The 16,928-nt window shown below is 54.9% G+C and overlaps 1 protein-coding gene across 2 annotated transcripts in view; it reads right to left on the bottom strand.

Annotated features, from left to right (window-relative positions):
- Positions 1-15,790, bottom strand: part of RHBDL3 (rhomboid like 3) — a 39,099-nt gene extending 23,309 nt beyond the window's left edge. Inside the window, exons 1-3 of one of the 2 annotated variants that reach the window (XM_037810076.1) lie at positions 15,631-15,790; positions 14,124-14,147; positions 1,512-1,670 (exon numbers count right to left, since the gene is read on the bottom strand). Coding sequence is in view for 1 of the 2 variants with exons in the window: in XM_037810075.1 (XP_037666003.1) it covers positions 1,512-1,670; positions 14,124-14,249 (285 nt within the window). In the remaining variant the exon portion in view is untranslated. Of the gene's footprint in view, positions 1-1,511; positions 1,671-14,123; positions 14,254-15,630 lie in introns of those variants that run through there. The other variant, XM_037810075.1, reaches the window with a different exon arrangement.
- Positions 15,791-16,928: the final 1,138 nt, after the last annotated feature.

The following is a 16,928-nucleotide window of genomic DNA, read 5'->3' as shown; positions in this document are numbered from 1 at the left end:
GAGCAAAGGCAGCCCCTCAGCCAAGAGGATACTGTAACAACTCCAAAGCCTGAGAGAGATGAAAGATTTCATGTGGCACCATACAGGAGGAGTGGTACAGCTCCCCCATCACTGAAGCCTTGAATCCTAGGAGCTTAGGGAACTTCACATGAGTCATTTCACCCCCCACCTCCATTTGTGATATGAGGAGAGACAACTGTATCCATTTCGCCAATAGGGAAACCAAGTGAATACCACTGGCCTTGTATACATCTTGCTAATTCATGTTACTTCTACTTATATCCCATCCACTATGTGGTGGGTAAAATGCTGCTTCCTTAACTCCACTGAATCCCACTCCAATTCTACCATAGAAGCCACGGTAACAGCATAGTAATAACCCCCAGTGAGGAGAAAGTCTCCACTCCAAGACACCAGAGCACTGGGCAGGATTCATGGGCCTCCCATCTCTAGCCCCTCTGATAGCCAGGACATGCCAGCAGGTCTGATGAGCTCTGGCTTCCAGCCGTGTGCCCCATCACTCCCAGGGACACCTGGTCCAACCCTCCCAGCATCTACTCCCCATCCCATACTCCTGCCAACAATATCCTCCCTACTCGCAGCCCTTCAGTTTGGTGGGATTGACCCTACTCTCAGCTCTAGCAGTGAGCACTGATTGGTTTGAGTCAATCAACACATACCACCTGAGGCCAATGGGATGGAGGAAACCCCAGACCTCATGGGCAAGAAGACTCAGGGTGTGAGGGCTGGAACAGCTGCAGCCATTTTGCTGCCACAAGGGAGAGGGTCTAGAACTGCCAGGGGCTACATTAAGGATATGCTGACATTGCAGAAGGCAGACTGCGAGACAGAGAGAAACCGGCTCACTGGTGGCATCCTTTCACTTGCTGAAGCCTGGACTTTTTCAATGTTGCAGGCCAACAGATATCTCTTATTAAGCTACAAACCCAGTGTGCCAGTTTGAGTGTATTGTGTCCCCCAAATGCCATTATCTTTGTGGTCTTGTGTGGGGCAGAAGTTTTGGTGCTGGTTAGATTTGCTTGGAGTGTGCCCCACCCAGCTGTGGGAGATAATTTTGATGAGATGTTCCCATGGAGGCGTGGCCCCACCCATTCGGGGTGGGCCTTGATCGGTGGAGCTATATAAATGAGCTGACTCAAAGAGAGGAAATGGAGTGCAGCTGGGAGTGATGTTTTGAAGAGAAGCAAGCTTGCTAGAAAGGAACGTCCTGGGAGAAAGCCGTTTTGAGGCCGGAGCTTTGGAGCAGATGCCAGCTGCCTTTCTAGCTAGCAGAGGTTTTCCGGACTCCATTGGCCATCCTCCGGTGAAAGTACCCGATTGCTGAGGTGTTACCTTGGATGCTTTGTGGCCTTAAGACTGCAACTGTGTAGTGAAATAAACCCCCGTTTTATAAAAGCCTATCCATCTCTGGTGTTTTGCATTCTGCAGCATTAGCAAACTAGGACACCCAGACAGGCCCCTCCCAGTGGTGAGGGTCCCAGAGTGCTCACCAGGTTGACAAAATCCTGGTAGCAGATCTGCCCATCTGCATGGCTGTCGGCAAGAGCCAGGAGCACCTCCTTTTTGTGCGGGTCCAGCTTGGAGCTGTGGCTCTCTAGGAGGCTCCGGAACTTGCCTGTGCTGATGTAGCCTGTGTTCCCGGGGTCACACTGAGGGAGAAGCACAGACAGCAGAAGAGTCAGCAGGGGCACCACCCTCCTCTGGCACAGATGAAGATGCCCAATCTCTACCACCACCGCCACCGGCTCCGTCCCCAGCCCTTGGCCAACAGAGGCACAGGCAGTTTCTGGGATATCTCTGAGCCCTCCCTGGACAACCACCGAAAATCCTAGCAGGAAAGTGAGTTTTCAGAGCATTAAATTCCCTCCCCTCAGCCCTTCTTCCTGGTCCTGGACCCCAGGAAAAGCAGGAATGAAAAGGTGGTGGGTGGAGGAAGATGAGGAATTTCTGGGACCTGGGAAAGGGGGAGAGGACAGAAAGAGGAGGAGGAAGTTTCAGCAGAAAGTCTTCCAGAGGTGACAGGTGAGGTGGAAGGAGGCTGGGCCAGAGGGACTCCCATGGGAACGCTGGACGGCCCCTGGGGGCAGGAAACACGACTGTGAAAGACCCTCAGCGTCTGGCTGCCGGCCCCTCTGCCACCCTGTGCCTTGCACACACAGCTCACACCCACGCACAAGGGACTGGACAGGGCCCCCTGAAGACACTGTGCTCTTTGATCCGCTGGAGCTTTGCACACACAAGGCCCTGGGCCTGGAACTCCCTTTCTTTCCTGCCTCCCTGGGAAACTCCTACTCATCCTCTGGACCACTGGACCACTCAGATGTCACTTTCTCGGGGAAGGTTCCCTTCAGATATGCTGTTCCTGCTGCAACCCTGCACTTTCAGCAAACCTCTGCTCCTCCATCCCTGAGTCCCCAGTTCCCAAGTTGTCCTCTGTGGATTCCTTGAAGGCTGGTCTCAGGTCTTATCCCTGGTGCTTAGCATAATCAGCCTCAAGAAAGATTTGTTGGATGCTGAACAGATAGTGGATAGACAGGTACTGATTTCCTACAGAAGGTCTCAGCAGTTAAGAACAACAAGATTTTATTCATCTCTCCAAGAGCAAACCAGTCCTCTCTGGCCCTCTTCCTAGCCCCTCACCAAGCCCACCCAGAGCCCCTCCCCTGACACATGCCCTGGAAGAAAACAGCAGTGACCCTCTCAGCCTGGGGGAGGCCCAGCGGCCTGCACGCACTGCAAGCAGGGACACCAAGAGCTTTCTCTTTCAAACACCAGGTTTCAATGAATCCTGGAGACACGTCTGTGGGTTGTTTAGAATTTAAAAGACAAACAGACTTTGGGAAGGAAGGGAATGGGAGTGACTGCTTAACAGGTACAGTTTCCCTTTGGGCTGATGAGAAAGTTTTGGAACTAGACAGAGGTGGCGGTTGCACAACACTGAGGATGCTCGACGTGCTATGGAATTAGAGGCTTTAAAATAGGGGATTTTATGCTATGTCAACTTCACCTCAATAAAATTTTAAAAAATTAAAAACAAAAGTAATCCAGACATTAGGGACAATCTTGTGCACACGTCAAGGGAAGGCTTCAAGTGCTACTGAAATTTCCCTCAGAGCGTCCGGAAGACCAAGCCCACGTTTCCCCCCTTTAGAGATCCGGTCAACAATACTGTTTTAGGAAAATTGATTCTGTGTGTGGCATCTCCACCATCCAAGAGAAACAGCCAGGAGGCACAAGTCCCAGGCAATTCCAGTTCTCCCCAGCACACAACCAGAAAGGACATCTCTGATGAGGTCTGCTTTAAAATCTGCATCCCCTTCCATGCTCAACCCCAAATACCAGGTTTTAGGGGTGACATCTATTTGGCTCACACTATCAAGTATTTGAGGAAATTCACCTTCCCCTGCTCCATAAAGATCCGCAAAAATAATAACACCTAATATTTGCTGAGTGTTTTCTTGGGGCCAGATACTGTTCTAAGCACTTAGTGCATACAATTTCTTTGAACCCCCACGGCAACCTTATGAAGTAGGTCCTGTTATTGTCCCCCTATTACAGATGAGGAAATGGAGGCCTGGAAAAGTGAACACAAAGAGGCTCAGTAACTTGCCCAGCCAGCCGCGGAGCCAGGGCTCCCCACCCAGCAGCTCAGCCCCGCCTCTAAGCCACCGCTGGCTGCTGCGGACCTTCAGCCTCCAGGGGCTGCTCGGCTGCTCAGAGGCAACATTCTGGGACTGGAGCGGTGAGTGACCAGGGAGAGGCAGGGGCTCCAGGGGTTTCCTGGTCCCACCCTAAAGTGGCAATAGCAGACAGGGAGGGTCTTCTTCCTTGGTGCTTGGGACCCCTCCCATCCCTGAGTCTCTCCAGCCACCGCTCCCCTCAGGCTGGCACGGGCTCCCTCCGCCAACCTCTCCTCCATCACAGAGACTCACTACCGTGGGACCAGGCAGCCCCGAGGCCTGGGAAGCCCCCCAGTGGTGGGACAGGCGGTGGTCTGCCGCACAGCCTAGAGTGCCTCGGCTTGGGGGGAGGAAGCCGAGTGGCCCTGCCTGTGCTGGGAGCAGGGACACCAATCCCCTCCCAGGGGCTGCCTTGGAGGCTTGAGAGGATGGTGGGAGTGTGGGGACTGGGATCAGACAATGGCCCCTCTCCCTCATTCCAGCTGCAGACAAAGAACCACCTGCTCCCCTCCTCTCTCCCCCTCCAGGGCTCCCTGCTGTTTCCTAGTGGCAGGGGCTGCCCCGTGGTTCCCTGAAACCCCAGCCCCCACCACATCCTGCCCACCCTGCCCCAAGCACACTGAAGGCTCCAGACTGTGGAGAGCAAGCTGGAATCGGGCCGAGTCTCCCTCCTCTGCCAAAACTTTACCTTTAGTGCCAGACAGGCCAGACAATGAGGGGTCACTGGTGCCCTAGTAATGAGGGTGAGGGAGGGGCAAGGATGGAACTGGCTGCCTGCACCCCACAAATGTACACAGGACCCTCCAACCACCAACCCCAACCCCAGGAAGGGCAGGGCCAGAGGTGAGGTGAGTGCAAGAGCAGAGGCTGACCCTGGGCTTGGGGCCTGGGCTGGGGGAGGCAGAGAAAGGGAGAGGGTAGACAAAAGGAGAAAGGAACACAGAGAAAAAGAGCCTGACCCAGAGGGCTGCAAAAGGCAGGAGAGGGCTAGATCCACCAACCCAGAAGGAAATTGAGCCAGCTTCTACTGGAGGCTGCGGCCCTCCCTCAGGGGGAGCACCAAACAAGGCAAAAGGATATTCTTGTCTCGTTCACTAACTCAGGGTATAATTTAGGGTCAATGGCTGCCCTTGGAGCCGACGGCCTCATCTGTAAAGCTGGTCTAACTTCCCCTTGGGCAGCTCTCCCAGGTCCCAGGCTGGGCTGCATGACCAGCTTCACTCTCTGCTCAAATCAAGGGGGTGAAGCTCCCACAGAGCCCGAGCTGACCCCCTCTGGGCACACATCCTGCCCTGCCCTTTGGGCCTCCTTCATGGTCTGCTACAAGAATGAGACCATATCACACCGTCATTTGGAGCTTTTGGATAAACAGGCCTTTTAAGTGCCATGCCCTGCTTAATATGTGACGAGGGTCCCGAAGTCCCCCCGTCACCACGCTTCCTGCCTTGGATTTGCCCATGCTGGCAATGGGGCGCTCCAGGGACGAAGTCCCATCCAGGTCTAAGGGCGGCAGACTGGCCAGGGTGGTCGGGGTGGTCTGAGGACTGTAGTCTGTGAATGATGGGGGGCAGGGGGAGAAGTCAGGGAGCAGCAGAGGGAGGGGTGGTCAAGTCCAGATTCAGCCCGCATGGAGGATGCTGGGGGTAGAGGGAGGGGAGAGGCTCTAAGTAGGAGCTGCTCCCTCCCTCCCACAGCTCCTGCCCACCTGCCTCAGCCTTGAAAAGAGCTGAGAGAGGCTCCACGGGGACTTTAATCCCACCAGCACCCAGCCCTCTGGCCTCCTAATCCTCTAGGCCACCAGTCCTCCCCAGCGAGGGCCTCACACTCTGCTGTATCTCCCATCCTCCACTTGAACCCCTTCCTGGGATGGAACTTAAAACCTAGGCTGCAGACATGACCCACCAAATTCTTTCCATAATGTTGGCACCTGTGCCCCCTCTCTGGGGCAAGGGGCGGGAGGAGAGTTCTAGAAGAAGCGCCCACCCCCAGTTGCTGTGACATTCTGGACAGATCATTTAACCACGCTGCCTGAGTTTCCCCATCAATCAAGTGTAGGAACTCTCCCTTCTCAGGGAGTGAGGGAGTCTGTACCCATACACAATGGGGGGGTGGCGAAAGGGGAATTCACACCCATACAGCCCATAGGGGCTGCTGATCTATTCTGAATCCTTGGGTCATCAAGAGGCTGGTGGGAAATTCAGGATCAGGATGGGGTTGAGTCCACACAGAGAAAACGTGGGGCCTGGGAGTGCTCAGGTCTGTGCCGTCAGAGGGACCTGGTGGCAAGGGCTGGAGGGGCAGCGGGTCAGAGAAGCACAGGTCGGGCACAGGAGAGCTGAAAGCAACCTCAGTGGTTTTCACACTGCTCTTCTAGGGACTGCAGGGTGGGGTTGGGGAGGGGCCGCAGAGCAGCCACTGTCTCCCCTCAACCAGGGCAGCTCCACTCTGAACTGTTTTATATGTTGGTCTTCTGCATACTATTGGTTTGAATAGCAACACGATATAAACTAATATATGTAGAATGTTTATGTCTCAGGCACCAACTCCGCGAAACCTGAAGTCACCATTTGTCCTGATTTGCCTGGGACAGTCCTAGTTTATACCTATTGTCTGACATTTACTAGTAATAGTGCCCCTTTCACTCTCAAAAGTGTTTCAGTTCAGATGATAAAGTATATTGTCTCCCTATTTAAACCTGACAACAATCCTGAGATAAATACTACTATTAGCCCCATTTTACAGGGGAGAAAACTGAGGCATGGAGAGCTGATTCACCCAAATTTGAACAGCTGGTCATTGGTGCAGTGGGATTCAAGTCCAGGGGCCCCAGAGCCTGCACTCTCCCATCATGAGGATACTGTAGCAAAAAGAGTTGGAGAAACCCCTATCCAATCCCCTCAGCCTTCCATTTAACAGATATTTGTTAAGTATCAACTTTGCCAGGCATCACACATTTTATGGATGTGGAAAGACACAGGCAGAGAGCAAAAGAAGCCAGCTCAAAATCAGAGAGCGCGTTAGTGACAGAAACAGATCAGGGTTCCTCTGTTGGGGCTGGCTGGCTCCAGCCTTACCCTTCCTCATTTTTCAGCCTGTTCAGTTGCATGAAATACAGCTCCTACCTCAGGGTTTCCCCATTTACATTTTGTGGAACACCAGGCCCAAGATGGTGTATAAAATAAGGTTTCTGGGGTCCCAGAGTTTTGAGAAACCCTTCTCTTCATGGTTTCATGATAAATTAAACCATATTAGGGGCCCCACAAAGTCTTGCAGTAGAGAAACCTGTCTGATTTTGTTCAGCCCAGCCCAGCATTTCCGAATCTTACTTGATCTTTGATCACAGTGTTTTTTTCACTTTGGTGAAAATGCGTAAGTGCACAGAAGAGCCCTTTTTTCCCTCTGGGAAATCCAGGGCCTTGGTCAGTGGCTCCAAAGCAGCTTCTCGCCTCCATCTCATGAGTGGCCACAGGCCCTCACGGCAGCGGACACTTTGCCCGAGTCCTCCAGCAAAGCTAGGAGTTTGTGGGATCCAGGCCCCAGCCGGAGGGGTTGACTGGGGCCTCCAGGACCTAGGAGAGACTGAGGAATCGGTGACTGGCCTAATGGGGCCGCCGGTCTGAGCTTTCAGGGAAGAAACCCCGCCAGAGCTGGGATTTGCCTGCTCAGCACCCAGGACAGCAGCATCTCTTCCTCCCCCAGCCCCGCCACAGGCCAGCAGGCCAGGCCAAGGCTTCCGACTTTACCCAGCAGTTACAAAGTACAGAGGAAAAAGAAAACACATCTACCTTCTATCTATTATGTATGTGTGATTTGCACAAGCTACATTTCCAGGACAGTCCCTGTTCCCAGGGCTTCATTTCTCTTTTCTGAGTCTCCTCTCCCACGAGGACCCTCTCCCTATCCTTAATCTAGAGAGGCATCCGTGGAGGGGTGGGGGGGTGGAGGAACGTTCAATGACTCCAAAGCCTACACCTGGGGCAAATGAACCAGCTGCCATCCCAGAGATCTCTCGGATCTAGAAGGTATGGATCTGGGATCTGGGGAAGGCTCCCAACCCCCTCTCACTGGCTCCTCCTCCCAGCAAGCAGAAAGAGCCTTAAGAAAGGAGTGCAGGGTACATGCGCTGGGGCAGGGGGTGAGGTGCAGGCAGCTGCCCCTCCCCGCCTGGGGGTGGGTGGGTTACCATGACACACCATCCCCCCTGCTTCTGAGCAGAGTAGAATTAACGAGGCTGCCCAGAGGTTTATGGCTCAGCAGAGCTGCCCCACCCCCACCCCCAAACAGCCAAAGCCCACTGGGGGCTTCTGGCCTATTCATGGATATTTACAGCCCCATAAATTAGGTCCAGGCCTGCAGCTGCTGAGGTCAAGAGGTTAGGTTATGGGAGTAGGAGTGCCCCAGCCAGTTCCTCATCCTTGCAAATGAGGATGCTAATTCACCTCAGAAAGAAAGGCAGCTCACACCCTTCCCTTGACTGCTTTCCCCCTGACTCTTTAAAACACCAACTTTCACATATATTTTATTATTTTTATTCTCACAGCAACACTGGAGTATCATTAGTCCCATTTAACAGAAAAGGAAACTGAGGTACAGAGAGGTAACAGTTGCCCAGGGGTGCTCCAGGTGAGAAGAACAGGAGTCTGCTCCAAGCTGGAGCTGGGAGTGAAGTTTTAAAGACTTCAGGCCTCCCTGGGAAGGAGAGAGACCAGTTCCTAAAAATTAGGTTCTGACCCGACTGTCCCAGGGACCCCGGATGGAGGCGGCAGGCCCTGCACCCCCAGCCCCTGGCATTTGGCTGGGCCAGGCCCCTGACAGCTGGAGCAGCAGCAGTGAGTCCAGGAGACCCAAGTGGATTCTTCCATTCCTTCAACTGCCCCTCCAGGTGGCTGGGGTGGGGCGGCTCATCCTTCTCACGGAGACTTCTCCCAAAGGCCCTGAGCCAGCCTTGCGAGCATCCTATCCCCTTAGGTCAGCTGAATCCCAGGGCCCTGGACTGGCCGGCTGATCAGGGAGCTAGAACCCCCTTACCTCGGCAGAGAAACCCACATCCCTGCTGCCCCGCCCCACCCAGTGCCCTGGCCGGCATCCAGGCTGACCTGCTGGACAATCCGCACGTTTCCAGAAAAGCACCCAGCTCTCTCCACACCTGGGCAGTGAGGGGATAAAAGAGGCCTCAGACCTTCCTCGGAATGCAGGAAGCTGGGGTTGGGTGGGCAGCAAGGCCTGGGGGGCCACTGCTTTCCATCAGGCCCTCCCCCTTCCCATCCTGGAAGACCCTGCTTCTCCCCCTGCTCCAGGGCCTTGGAGGCCTCCAGGGTGCACAGACAGCTCCATTCCAGGAACGACTCCTGCCTTTGCCACAGCCTCAGACTCTGGGGAGCGGGAGGGGCTGTGACTCAGAGGCAGGCCCCTGGGGCACCCAGGAGCAGAGGCAATGGCTGTGCTGACTCATCCAGGCCCAGCCTGTCACAGCCGCCTGGGGACCAAAGCCAAGTCGAGTCACAGCCATGAATCTCCCAGGAGCCTCAGGGGAGCAGAAGTGGGGGTGGGGGTGAGCAGGGAGAGGGTCTTACACCTGTCCCATCTCTCCACCTTGGGCCCCAACCCCTTTCTTCTTGCTGCGTCTCCTGGAAGCCTCCAAAGGGTCCCTCCAAGCCCCTGGGAAAGGGAGCGAGCCCAGAGAACCAGAGGAGGGAGAAGAGCAGGATGCAGACTTCTGATGGGAGCAGAGCTGGCAGGACAAAGGGGCACTCGACTGCTCCTTTGCCTTCCATGGCCCTTCTGCCAACAGCACTGGCCTAAAGGATTTGGAGGCAGGGGAAGCCCTGTTTCAGAAGGCATCCAGAAGCCTGGGACACAAACACATACACCTCTGCAGAAGGTCCTCACTCTGTATCTTTGGGCCAGCCCTGCCCCCCAGGGCCTCAGTATCCCCCTCTGCAAAGAGGGGACAGTACCACTCACCTCACAGAAAATAAAACCAGATGACAGACATATGTGTACAAAGTAGACCCTCAGTGTTTGCTCTCTCAAAGAAATGTTTACCAACTCCAACCTGTACCCAGCTCCAAAAAACCTGGGGAAAGGAGAGTGGGAGCTACCCCTGGTTGTGCGTTGGCTATACATTGGCTCATTTCTATAACACAAGACACTACCCTGGTCCCCATCTCCCAATCAACCACCAGCCAAAGGTGCAGCAGGAATTACCAGATTGGAACACCAGGCAGGGACAGGACTGCCCCAGTCCACCCAAAAGCTAGATACCTCATTCCCATCCTTCAGCCCACCCTACCTCCCCAGCTCCCCACCCTTACCATGCAGGCAGACAAAGTGGGAATCCCTCAACACTCTCCCAGGCAGCCTTTGTCCAGAAACTTTCTCTTTTCTCTCTGGAAAGTTCAGAGGAAAATGCCTTCCAGCTTCTACCCCAAGAAAGGCAGCCTGATGTGGTGGAAGGAACCCCAGATTGGGGATCTGGACACTTTGACTGAAGACCTAGGGCTCTTAAATGTCAGAGCTTATTTTAAAAACAGTGTTTATTTCTTTAAATCCGAGGAACCTAATAACAACATTAATATTTATCAGGAGCTCACTGCTTCTCATGCCAAGTACTACACACACACCATCTCATTGATCTGCAACACGCTGGGGGGAAGGTATTGTCCTAGGCAGTTTACGGGTGAGAAAGCTGAGGCCTGGGGAGGTCACCTGGCTTGCCCCTTATCACACAGCTAGCGGGAGCCCCAGGGAAGAGCTCCCCACTGAAGGACCCCCTGTCTTAGTGCCTCCGGGGCACCAGGTTAGCAGATGGAAGTCTGCAACGCCTGGTCCAGGAGTACGGGTCAGAGAGGAACAAGAACCGGGTTCAAGCCCGGCTTTCACGCTAACGCACCAAGCGACCGCAGAAGGTCCCTGACTCAGTTTCCTTACTTGCAAAATGAGCAGATCAGACAAGACGCCTTCACCAACCTTCAGGCTGGCCGCAGAGCCAGAGGGACCAAGACGGGCAAAATGGTCTCACAGCAGGGGCTGCTCCTGGAGAGGCTATTTTAACCCAAGACAATGGATACAGGGCTGTAGTTCAACTTGTTCACTCAAACACTTGTGTACCTATTATGTGCCAGGCAGACAGGCAGCATACAATCGCAAATCCTTTGGCCCTACTGCTCAATGGCTGTCAAATGCATTTTTTGTGTGTGTGTGTGAGTGGTCAGGGATAAAACAGTTAAATCTAGCATGACTGATGGGGTCATGGGCAGGAGTAGGGCCGTGTAGCTTGGCTTTGTGGTGGAGGGAAGTCCCGTGGCCTCCACGGTCCTGGAGGCAACATGATAGGGGTCTGGGGGTGCAGAGCCCTAGCGAGACTCTAATCAAGCCCATGGCATTGCATCTCTCTGGGAATCATCTGTTGGTTAATCGTGTGTTCCAAGAGCTGCTACAGTCTCCGGGGCAGGTGTTTTCTCTGTGGCTCTTCTAATCCATTCAGTGCTAACCTCTATTCAGCTCTCAGAAACCCTTTAAGCAAGCTTGTAGCAGGACTGCAAATGAGGTGGGCTACAGGGTCAGGCCAGGATATGGGGAGGGGAGACACTTGGCGAAAGGAAGCAGAAAAACCCTCTTGGTTCAGAGGTTGTTCTCTCTCCAGGAGGCCAGATGAGGAAGGAATTGGTTTGGAGGAGCCATGAAGAGGGGCCTGAAGCTCAGAAGTAGCCCTTGTGCTTCTTTCTAGGAAATTCTGATTTACTGAGCATCCACTGGGTATTAGACATTGCTGAGGGAGTTTCTGCTTCCATTTAATTCCCACAGTCACTCCTCGAGTTAAAGAGTATCATCCTCATTTTACAGATGAGGAAACTGAGGCTCAGAGAACTAATGTAACTTGACCTCAATCAAAAAGTAAGTAAGACTTGAACCCAGGGCTGTCTGATTCCACATCCAGGGTTCACCCTCCCTAGAAGGGGAGGAGGACATGCCTCCCACGGGCCAGTCTCCCATCCCACTGCCCTCTGCAAGGCGAACTCCCCAGCCACATTTGCTTGAAGGGGCTCTGACAGGTATCATGGGAATCCCAGTCCCATTGTCACAGTTTGGCTCATCAGTGATGTTCATTTCTGTTTAAAACAATGAGGAAGCTGCCTGCAACCCCTAGCCAAAGCACACCAAGTTCGCCAATTGCCAAACCCTACTTTCACGTAGAAGACCCAGAGTGAGAGACAGAAAGGATAAAACATTTCAGCTTTCTGAACAACTTGGAATCCTTCTGAGATTGCGTGTCCATTTGTGACGCTCCGTACATACTGCTCATTTAACCCTATCAGGGAATAATCCAGGTGTGGCCTAACAATGTAGGGAAAGGAACACAGAGGGGCTGGACATCTGACCAGAAGTCGTGAACAGTTGTCCTTAACACCAAGCACCAAATAGGAAGAGAGAAGGTAGAAATAGGCTTCTAATACTGCATGAGGAATAGGGGATAGAGATAGACACAAGGCAGAACTTACAGTAAGACAAACTGCTTGCCCAGAGTAAGTCTTAGTAGTTTCCTCCCTAGAATTAATTTTGTTCATCCAGAATGGCTTCTGCGTGGGCAGTCTCAGCAGAAGGGGGATGTTCTCAGGGATACCCAGAACACCCTCCAGGTGGAGAAACTGGATTTCATAGGCGACCTGCCAATATTAGGTGCTACACATTTTCTCAGCTCCTTCAAGTTCCAAATTTTCTTTACTAAAAGTTTCCCTCCATTCACCCAAATGGTTCGTTTAAAAATGTAAACACACACACAGGGACTGGCAGAGGAAATTAGTCAAATGAGAAAGCCACAGACAGAGAAAAAAAGAATGATACACTTTGTTCTAGGTTCTGATTCTAAATCCAGCAGGAGGTGTGAAGGGCTGGCAGCCTGGCATAGTGGTGGTGGTGGCAGCAGTGCCTGCTCCCTCCTGCCTCAGGTGTCAGGCCAGTAGCTGCTGTACTCTTAGAAACTGGAGGGAGAGTGGGCGGCCCTCAGGAGCCAAGGCAGGAGGCTCCACTCCATCAGGACAGAAGCCAGTGGATGCTCCCCAGACCCCAGACAGGCCTTCGTGGTTAACTGGACAACACCCCCAACTCCTCACGCCAGGCCTGCCATGGCAAACAAGCTGCAATTCCATGTCTTCTAAGTCCACTTGAGCATCTGCATTTAGCTGGCTCTTCAAGCTGACCTTGTCTGAAACCAAAGCTGTCACTTTTGCCAACCTCCCCATGTTTCCTTTCCAAGTTCAGGATCTTAAGGATATATATCATCTATTAAGATCCTCCAATTCTCCCATCCCCAAGTTCCTCTTCCTTTCCATACTCACTGTCACCTTCTAAGTTAAGGCCCTTGTCTCCATTCACTGCAGCAGGCTCTCTTGGCTGCTGGTTTCTCACATCCCTGCAATCCCTCTTGCCTCTACCCCACTATCCCACTTCTTTCCAAAGCATAACCTGGATAACAAAACAAACTTGCTAAAAGCTTCCAAAGGCTTCCCCTGCCTCCAACAGGATACAGTTTGGTCCAAGCTACTTTTTCAGCTTTATATCCCTCTCTAACCCAGCCTTCATATCACAATCCCTCTGGCCCAACCAGATTGATCTCTTAAAGTTGCACAAACTTCATGGCACAATCATTTTCACCCAGGACCACAGCTCACACTGTTCCCTCAAACTGTGACATCTCTTGCCTCCTCTCCTTCTGCACTGTGGGCCAATCAGGAAGAAGCAGGCAGGGAAGTCTTGGAAGAAGGAAAGGAACCCAACAGGAGTACCAAGCAAAGAAGAAAGCATTCCCTTGCTGAAGGTCAAATGTCCATCTCCAAATTCAAAAGCCAAGATTTGGCACTCCCAACTCCATTCCCTTCACCCAGGTTCTAGGCATTGCAAATAACTACAAGCTATTTTCCATCTGCAAGCCCCTGACATTTCCCCATCCCCACTGCAGAAACAAAGAAATGGAACAGACTTCAAAAGTGCACGCCTTGTGAGTCACCCAAGGATGGCAGAGATTTGGTCTCAGTGGTGGCCATGGACCTTTAATGGTGAAAAGGGGATGTTAACCCCTTTCTTGGAGTCCTTCTCCCAATTCACCAGCCTTCCTACAGCAATCCCCTGACATATGGAGAATTTCCCAGGCATTCAATAAACATTACCCAGTTTCTGCATGGTATTAACCATGTAGACTTGGGAGGTGGAGGGAAGGAGGAACAGTCTCAGGGGAGCCCACTGCCTACCAATACCTGAGGAGCAGTGGAGAGCAGAGTTGTTCAGTTCAGCCGGAGATGCAGTAAGCCACACCTCCATCCCACGTCACCATCTCTGGAGTGCAAAGCTAGGGAAGCCCACGCAAGCAGGGAGACTGGTTGCGGAGAGGGCTGGAAGAAAGGCGGGATTTAACTGCTCACATACCTGATCAAACAGGACCTTCCAGTGCTGGCAGAGAGGGAGGCCATGCAGGAGAAGAGGAAGAGGAGAAAAAGAAAGAAACATACACTTAACAGCAAGGCCTCTGTAACCCTCTAATGTTTCTGACATAGCCTCCCAACTGCTACCAGGGAGACATCATCAGACTCAAGGAGCTGCCACAAGAGACCACAGAAAACCTGGGAAGAGCTTTCCAAATGAGTCTGCACTGAGCAAAGGAGGGAACTCACAGCGGGGGCGGGAGGGCATTCCCCAGTTCTGGGACAGACACATGGAGGGATGAGCCGAGCAAGGCACCCAACTCTAAGCGCCCATAATAACTTCTGCTGCCCACAGTTTATATGTCCACATTTACACACCCAGGCCTGGGAATGCAAGTCCCGTGTAATTCCGTCAGGTCTGGGGGCAGTAACCGCTACTCAGGAAAACTCACTCCTGCATAAACACTAATTTTTGCCTGCAGTTTGGGGGAGGTTCCAGAAACGCACCCAGACTTTTTCAAGGCTGAGTCTAAGTGGTAAGGATGTTAGATTCTACCTGGGGTTAGGGCTAGAAGGAAATGATAGGATAGCATGGGGACAGAAGACCTTAAGTCCCCCTTCCCTCCATATTCAGACTTTCTGGTTGCAATTTTGTAGGGTGGGGGGCCTGGCTTCTCCCACTCTGGCTTCCACCTGTATTTGCAGGTTAACCCTGGGAGGGAGACGCTTAAGAAACTCCAGTTCCCAGGACTCCCCAGTGCTGGGGGAGTCGATGGCTCTCAGGATCAGGGGAAGACCCAGGCGGCAGATGGCAGAGCAGCCCTGTGGGGCAGCCCCTGACTACTCGCCCAGGGGACCGTCCCTGGCACCGACGACGTGGTCTCAGACTCCTGATCACCCTCTGGGGGCAAAACCGCCCCAACCCCCCTTCTCTCCCTCCTTTGGCCGGGTTCAGGGACAGGGGTCAGTCTGAGTTTCAATCAGTGTCGCGACAAGGCAGGTGCCGGGGCGGCAGTTAACCCTGCAGCCAAGATGCAGGTGAAAAGACCGGCCTGCGCTACTGGGGGCGGGGGGCTCTGCGGCGCCCGCTCCTTCCCGGGGCTCCGAGAGCCCGCAGGTCGCGAGTGGGAGGGGAGAGGGAGTCACTGCTGTGACGCGGCCACCTCTGCGGGAAAACGCCGCGTCCCGGGCACTGCGCCAGCCGCGGGGAGGGGGCCCCGGCGGGCGACCGGTCCCTGGCGCAGCAGCGGGAGCTGCCAGTCCTGGAGCTGCCGGTCCCAGAGCTGCGTCCCGCAGGGAAGCCCTAGCGGGGGTGGCGCGCGCGTGCATTTCGGGGAGACCCATCCCTCCGCCCCCTCCCGCCCCGGGGAACCCGGCCAATACCCGGCGCTCCCGCGTCACCTTGAAACCTCCAAGTTGCCCCGCGTGGGGGGCGGGGCGAGACGGGGGCAGCTCTTCCCCTAAAGCACCCCCCCCAAGAAAGTTTGCCCGGGCGGGGGAGGGGCACTCACGTCCTCCGGCGCGGCGGGCAGCGGCTCCTCAGCCTCGGGTTCCAGCTCCTCGATGCGCTCCGCCTCGGCGCAAGTGGCCACTGCGGGCCCGGGCTGGGGTGCTCGCCCATGGCCAAGGCGGGCTCCGGGGGCGGCCGGCGGCTGCGGGGCTCGTCCCGGGGCGCCGCGCTAACTTTGCGCCGCGGCGGCCACGCCGCTCGGGGGACTCGGGGCGCGCAGCGCCGCCTCCGCGCCTGCCGCGCCGCCCGCGCCCGCCCCCATGGCCCCGGCTCCGCGCCGCCGCCGCCTCGCTACCCCGGGACGCCCGGCCCAGCCGCCGCCAAACTTCTCCGCGCTCCCGACCCTGCCGGCCTCTGAGCCCCGATCGGAGGCGAGGGCGCCCTTGGGCCGGCCTCGGCCCCGCCGCTCCCCCGCGCTCCCTTCCCGCTTCCCGCGGCCCCCGCTCTGCGCCCGAGTCTCCTCCTCCCCCTCGGACTCCTCCCGAGCGGCGCGCGGGCGGGGGCGGGGCTGCTCGCTGGGACCGCCGCCCCCCGCCCGCAGCACCGGGCGCCACCACCCGGGCCGCGTGGGTCAGGGCTGCGGGGCCCGGGAGGGGGGAGGGCTGCAGCGGGGAAGGAGGCGAAGTGGCTGCACGGCCCGGGGCGGGGACCGGGACTCCGCTGTCCTCCGCCCCATCACCGTCGGTAGCCTCCACCCACCCCCGGCCCAGGCGCTCTGTCCGCCCAGGGCTGGAGGGAGCAAGTGCCCACCTCCGGAGACTTACCGGGTTAATGACCCCTTGGAGGCGGCAGGTGTAAGAAAGAGGCAGGGGCAAGGTTTTCACTTAGCAACGTCGGGGTGAACTGGGAGTGAATTGGTGGCAGATTTGGTGAGAATAGGATACCCTCACCTACCCTCCCATCTCTATTTACTGAGTTCTCAGATTTGAGGAGGTCCTGGTAGACCCAGTAGTTTAGGGAAGGGAGAAGTCAGATGGGGGGTACAGAACCCCAAACCCTAATCTTGCCCTGCCTCCCAGGGCTAAAAGAGTGTCTTGGCCTCATTTAGCCAGGTTGATAAAGGTAAACCTAGGCAAGTGCCCCAGCTGGGAGAGGGGAAGTAAAGAAACCAAAGCAAGCAGGAATGAATTAAAGCAAAGGAGTAGGGGTTCTTTTGAAGAAAAAAAATTGGTGCCTTTCCGTGTAGGAAAGAATCCCTAGGAGAGGCAGGCCATCTCCCCCAAGCAGAGGCTGTTTGTCTAAACCATGCCAATGGCTGGCTGGGACAGGGGCCCGGCTGTCCCCAGAAGGCTCACTGCT

Source organism: Choloepus didactylus, chromosome 18 (genome assembly GCF_015220235.1).
Source record: "Choloepus didactylus isolate mChoDid1 chromosome 18, mChoDid1.pri, whole genome shotgun sequence".
Lineage (NCBI taxonomy): Eukaryota > Metazoa > Chordata > Mammalia > Pilosa > Megalonychidae > Choloepus > Choloepus didactylus.
Note: the sequence above shows the minus strand (reverse complement) of the source record. Positions and strands in the feature narration are given on the sequence as shown.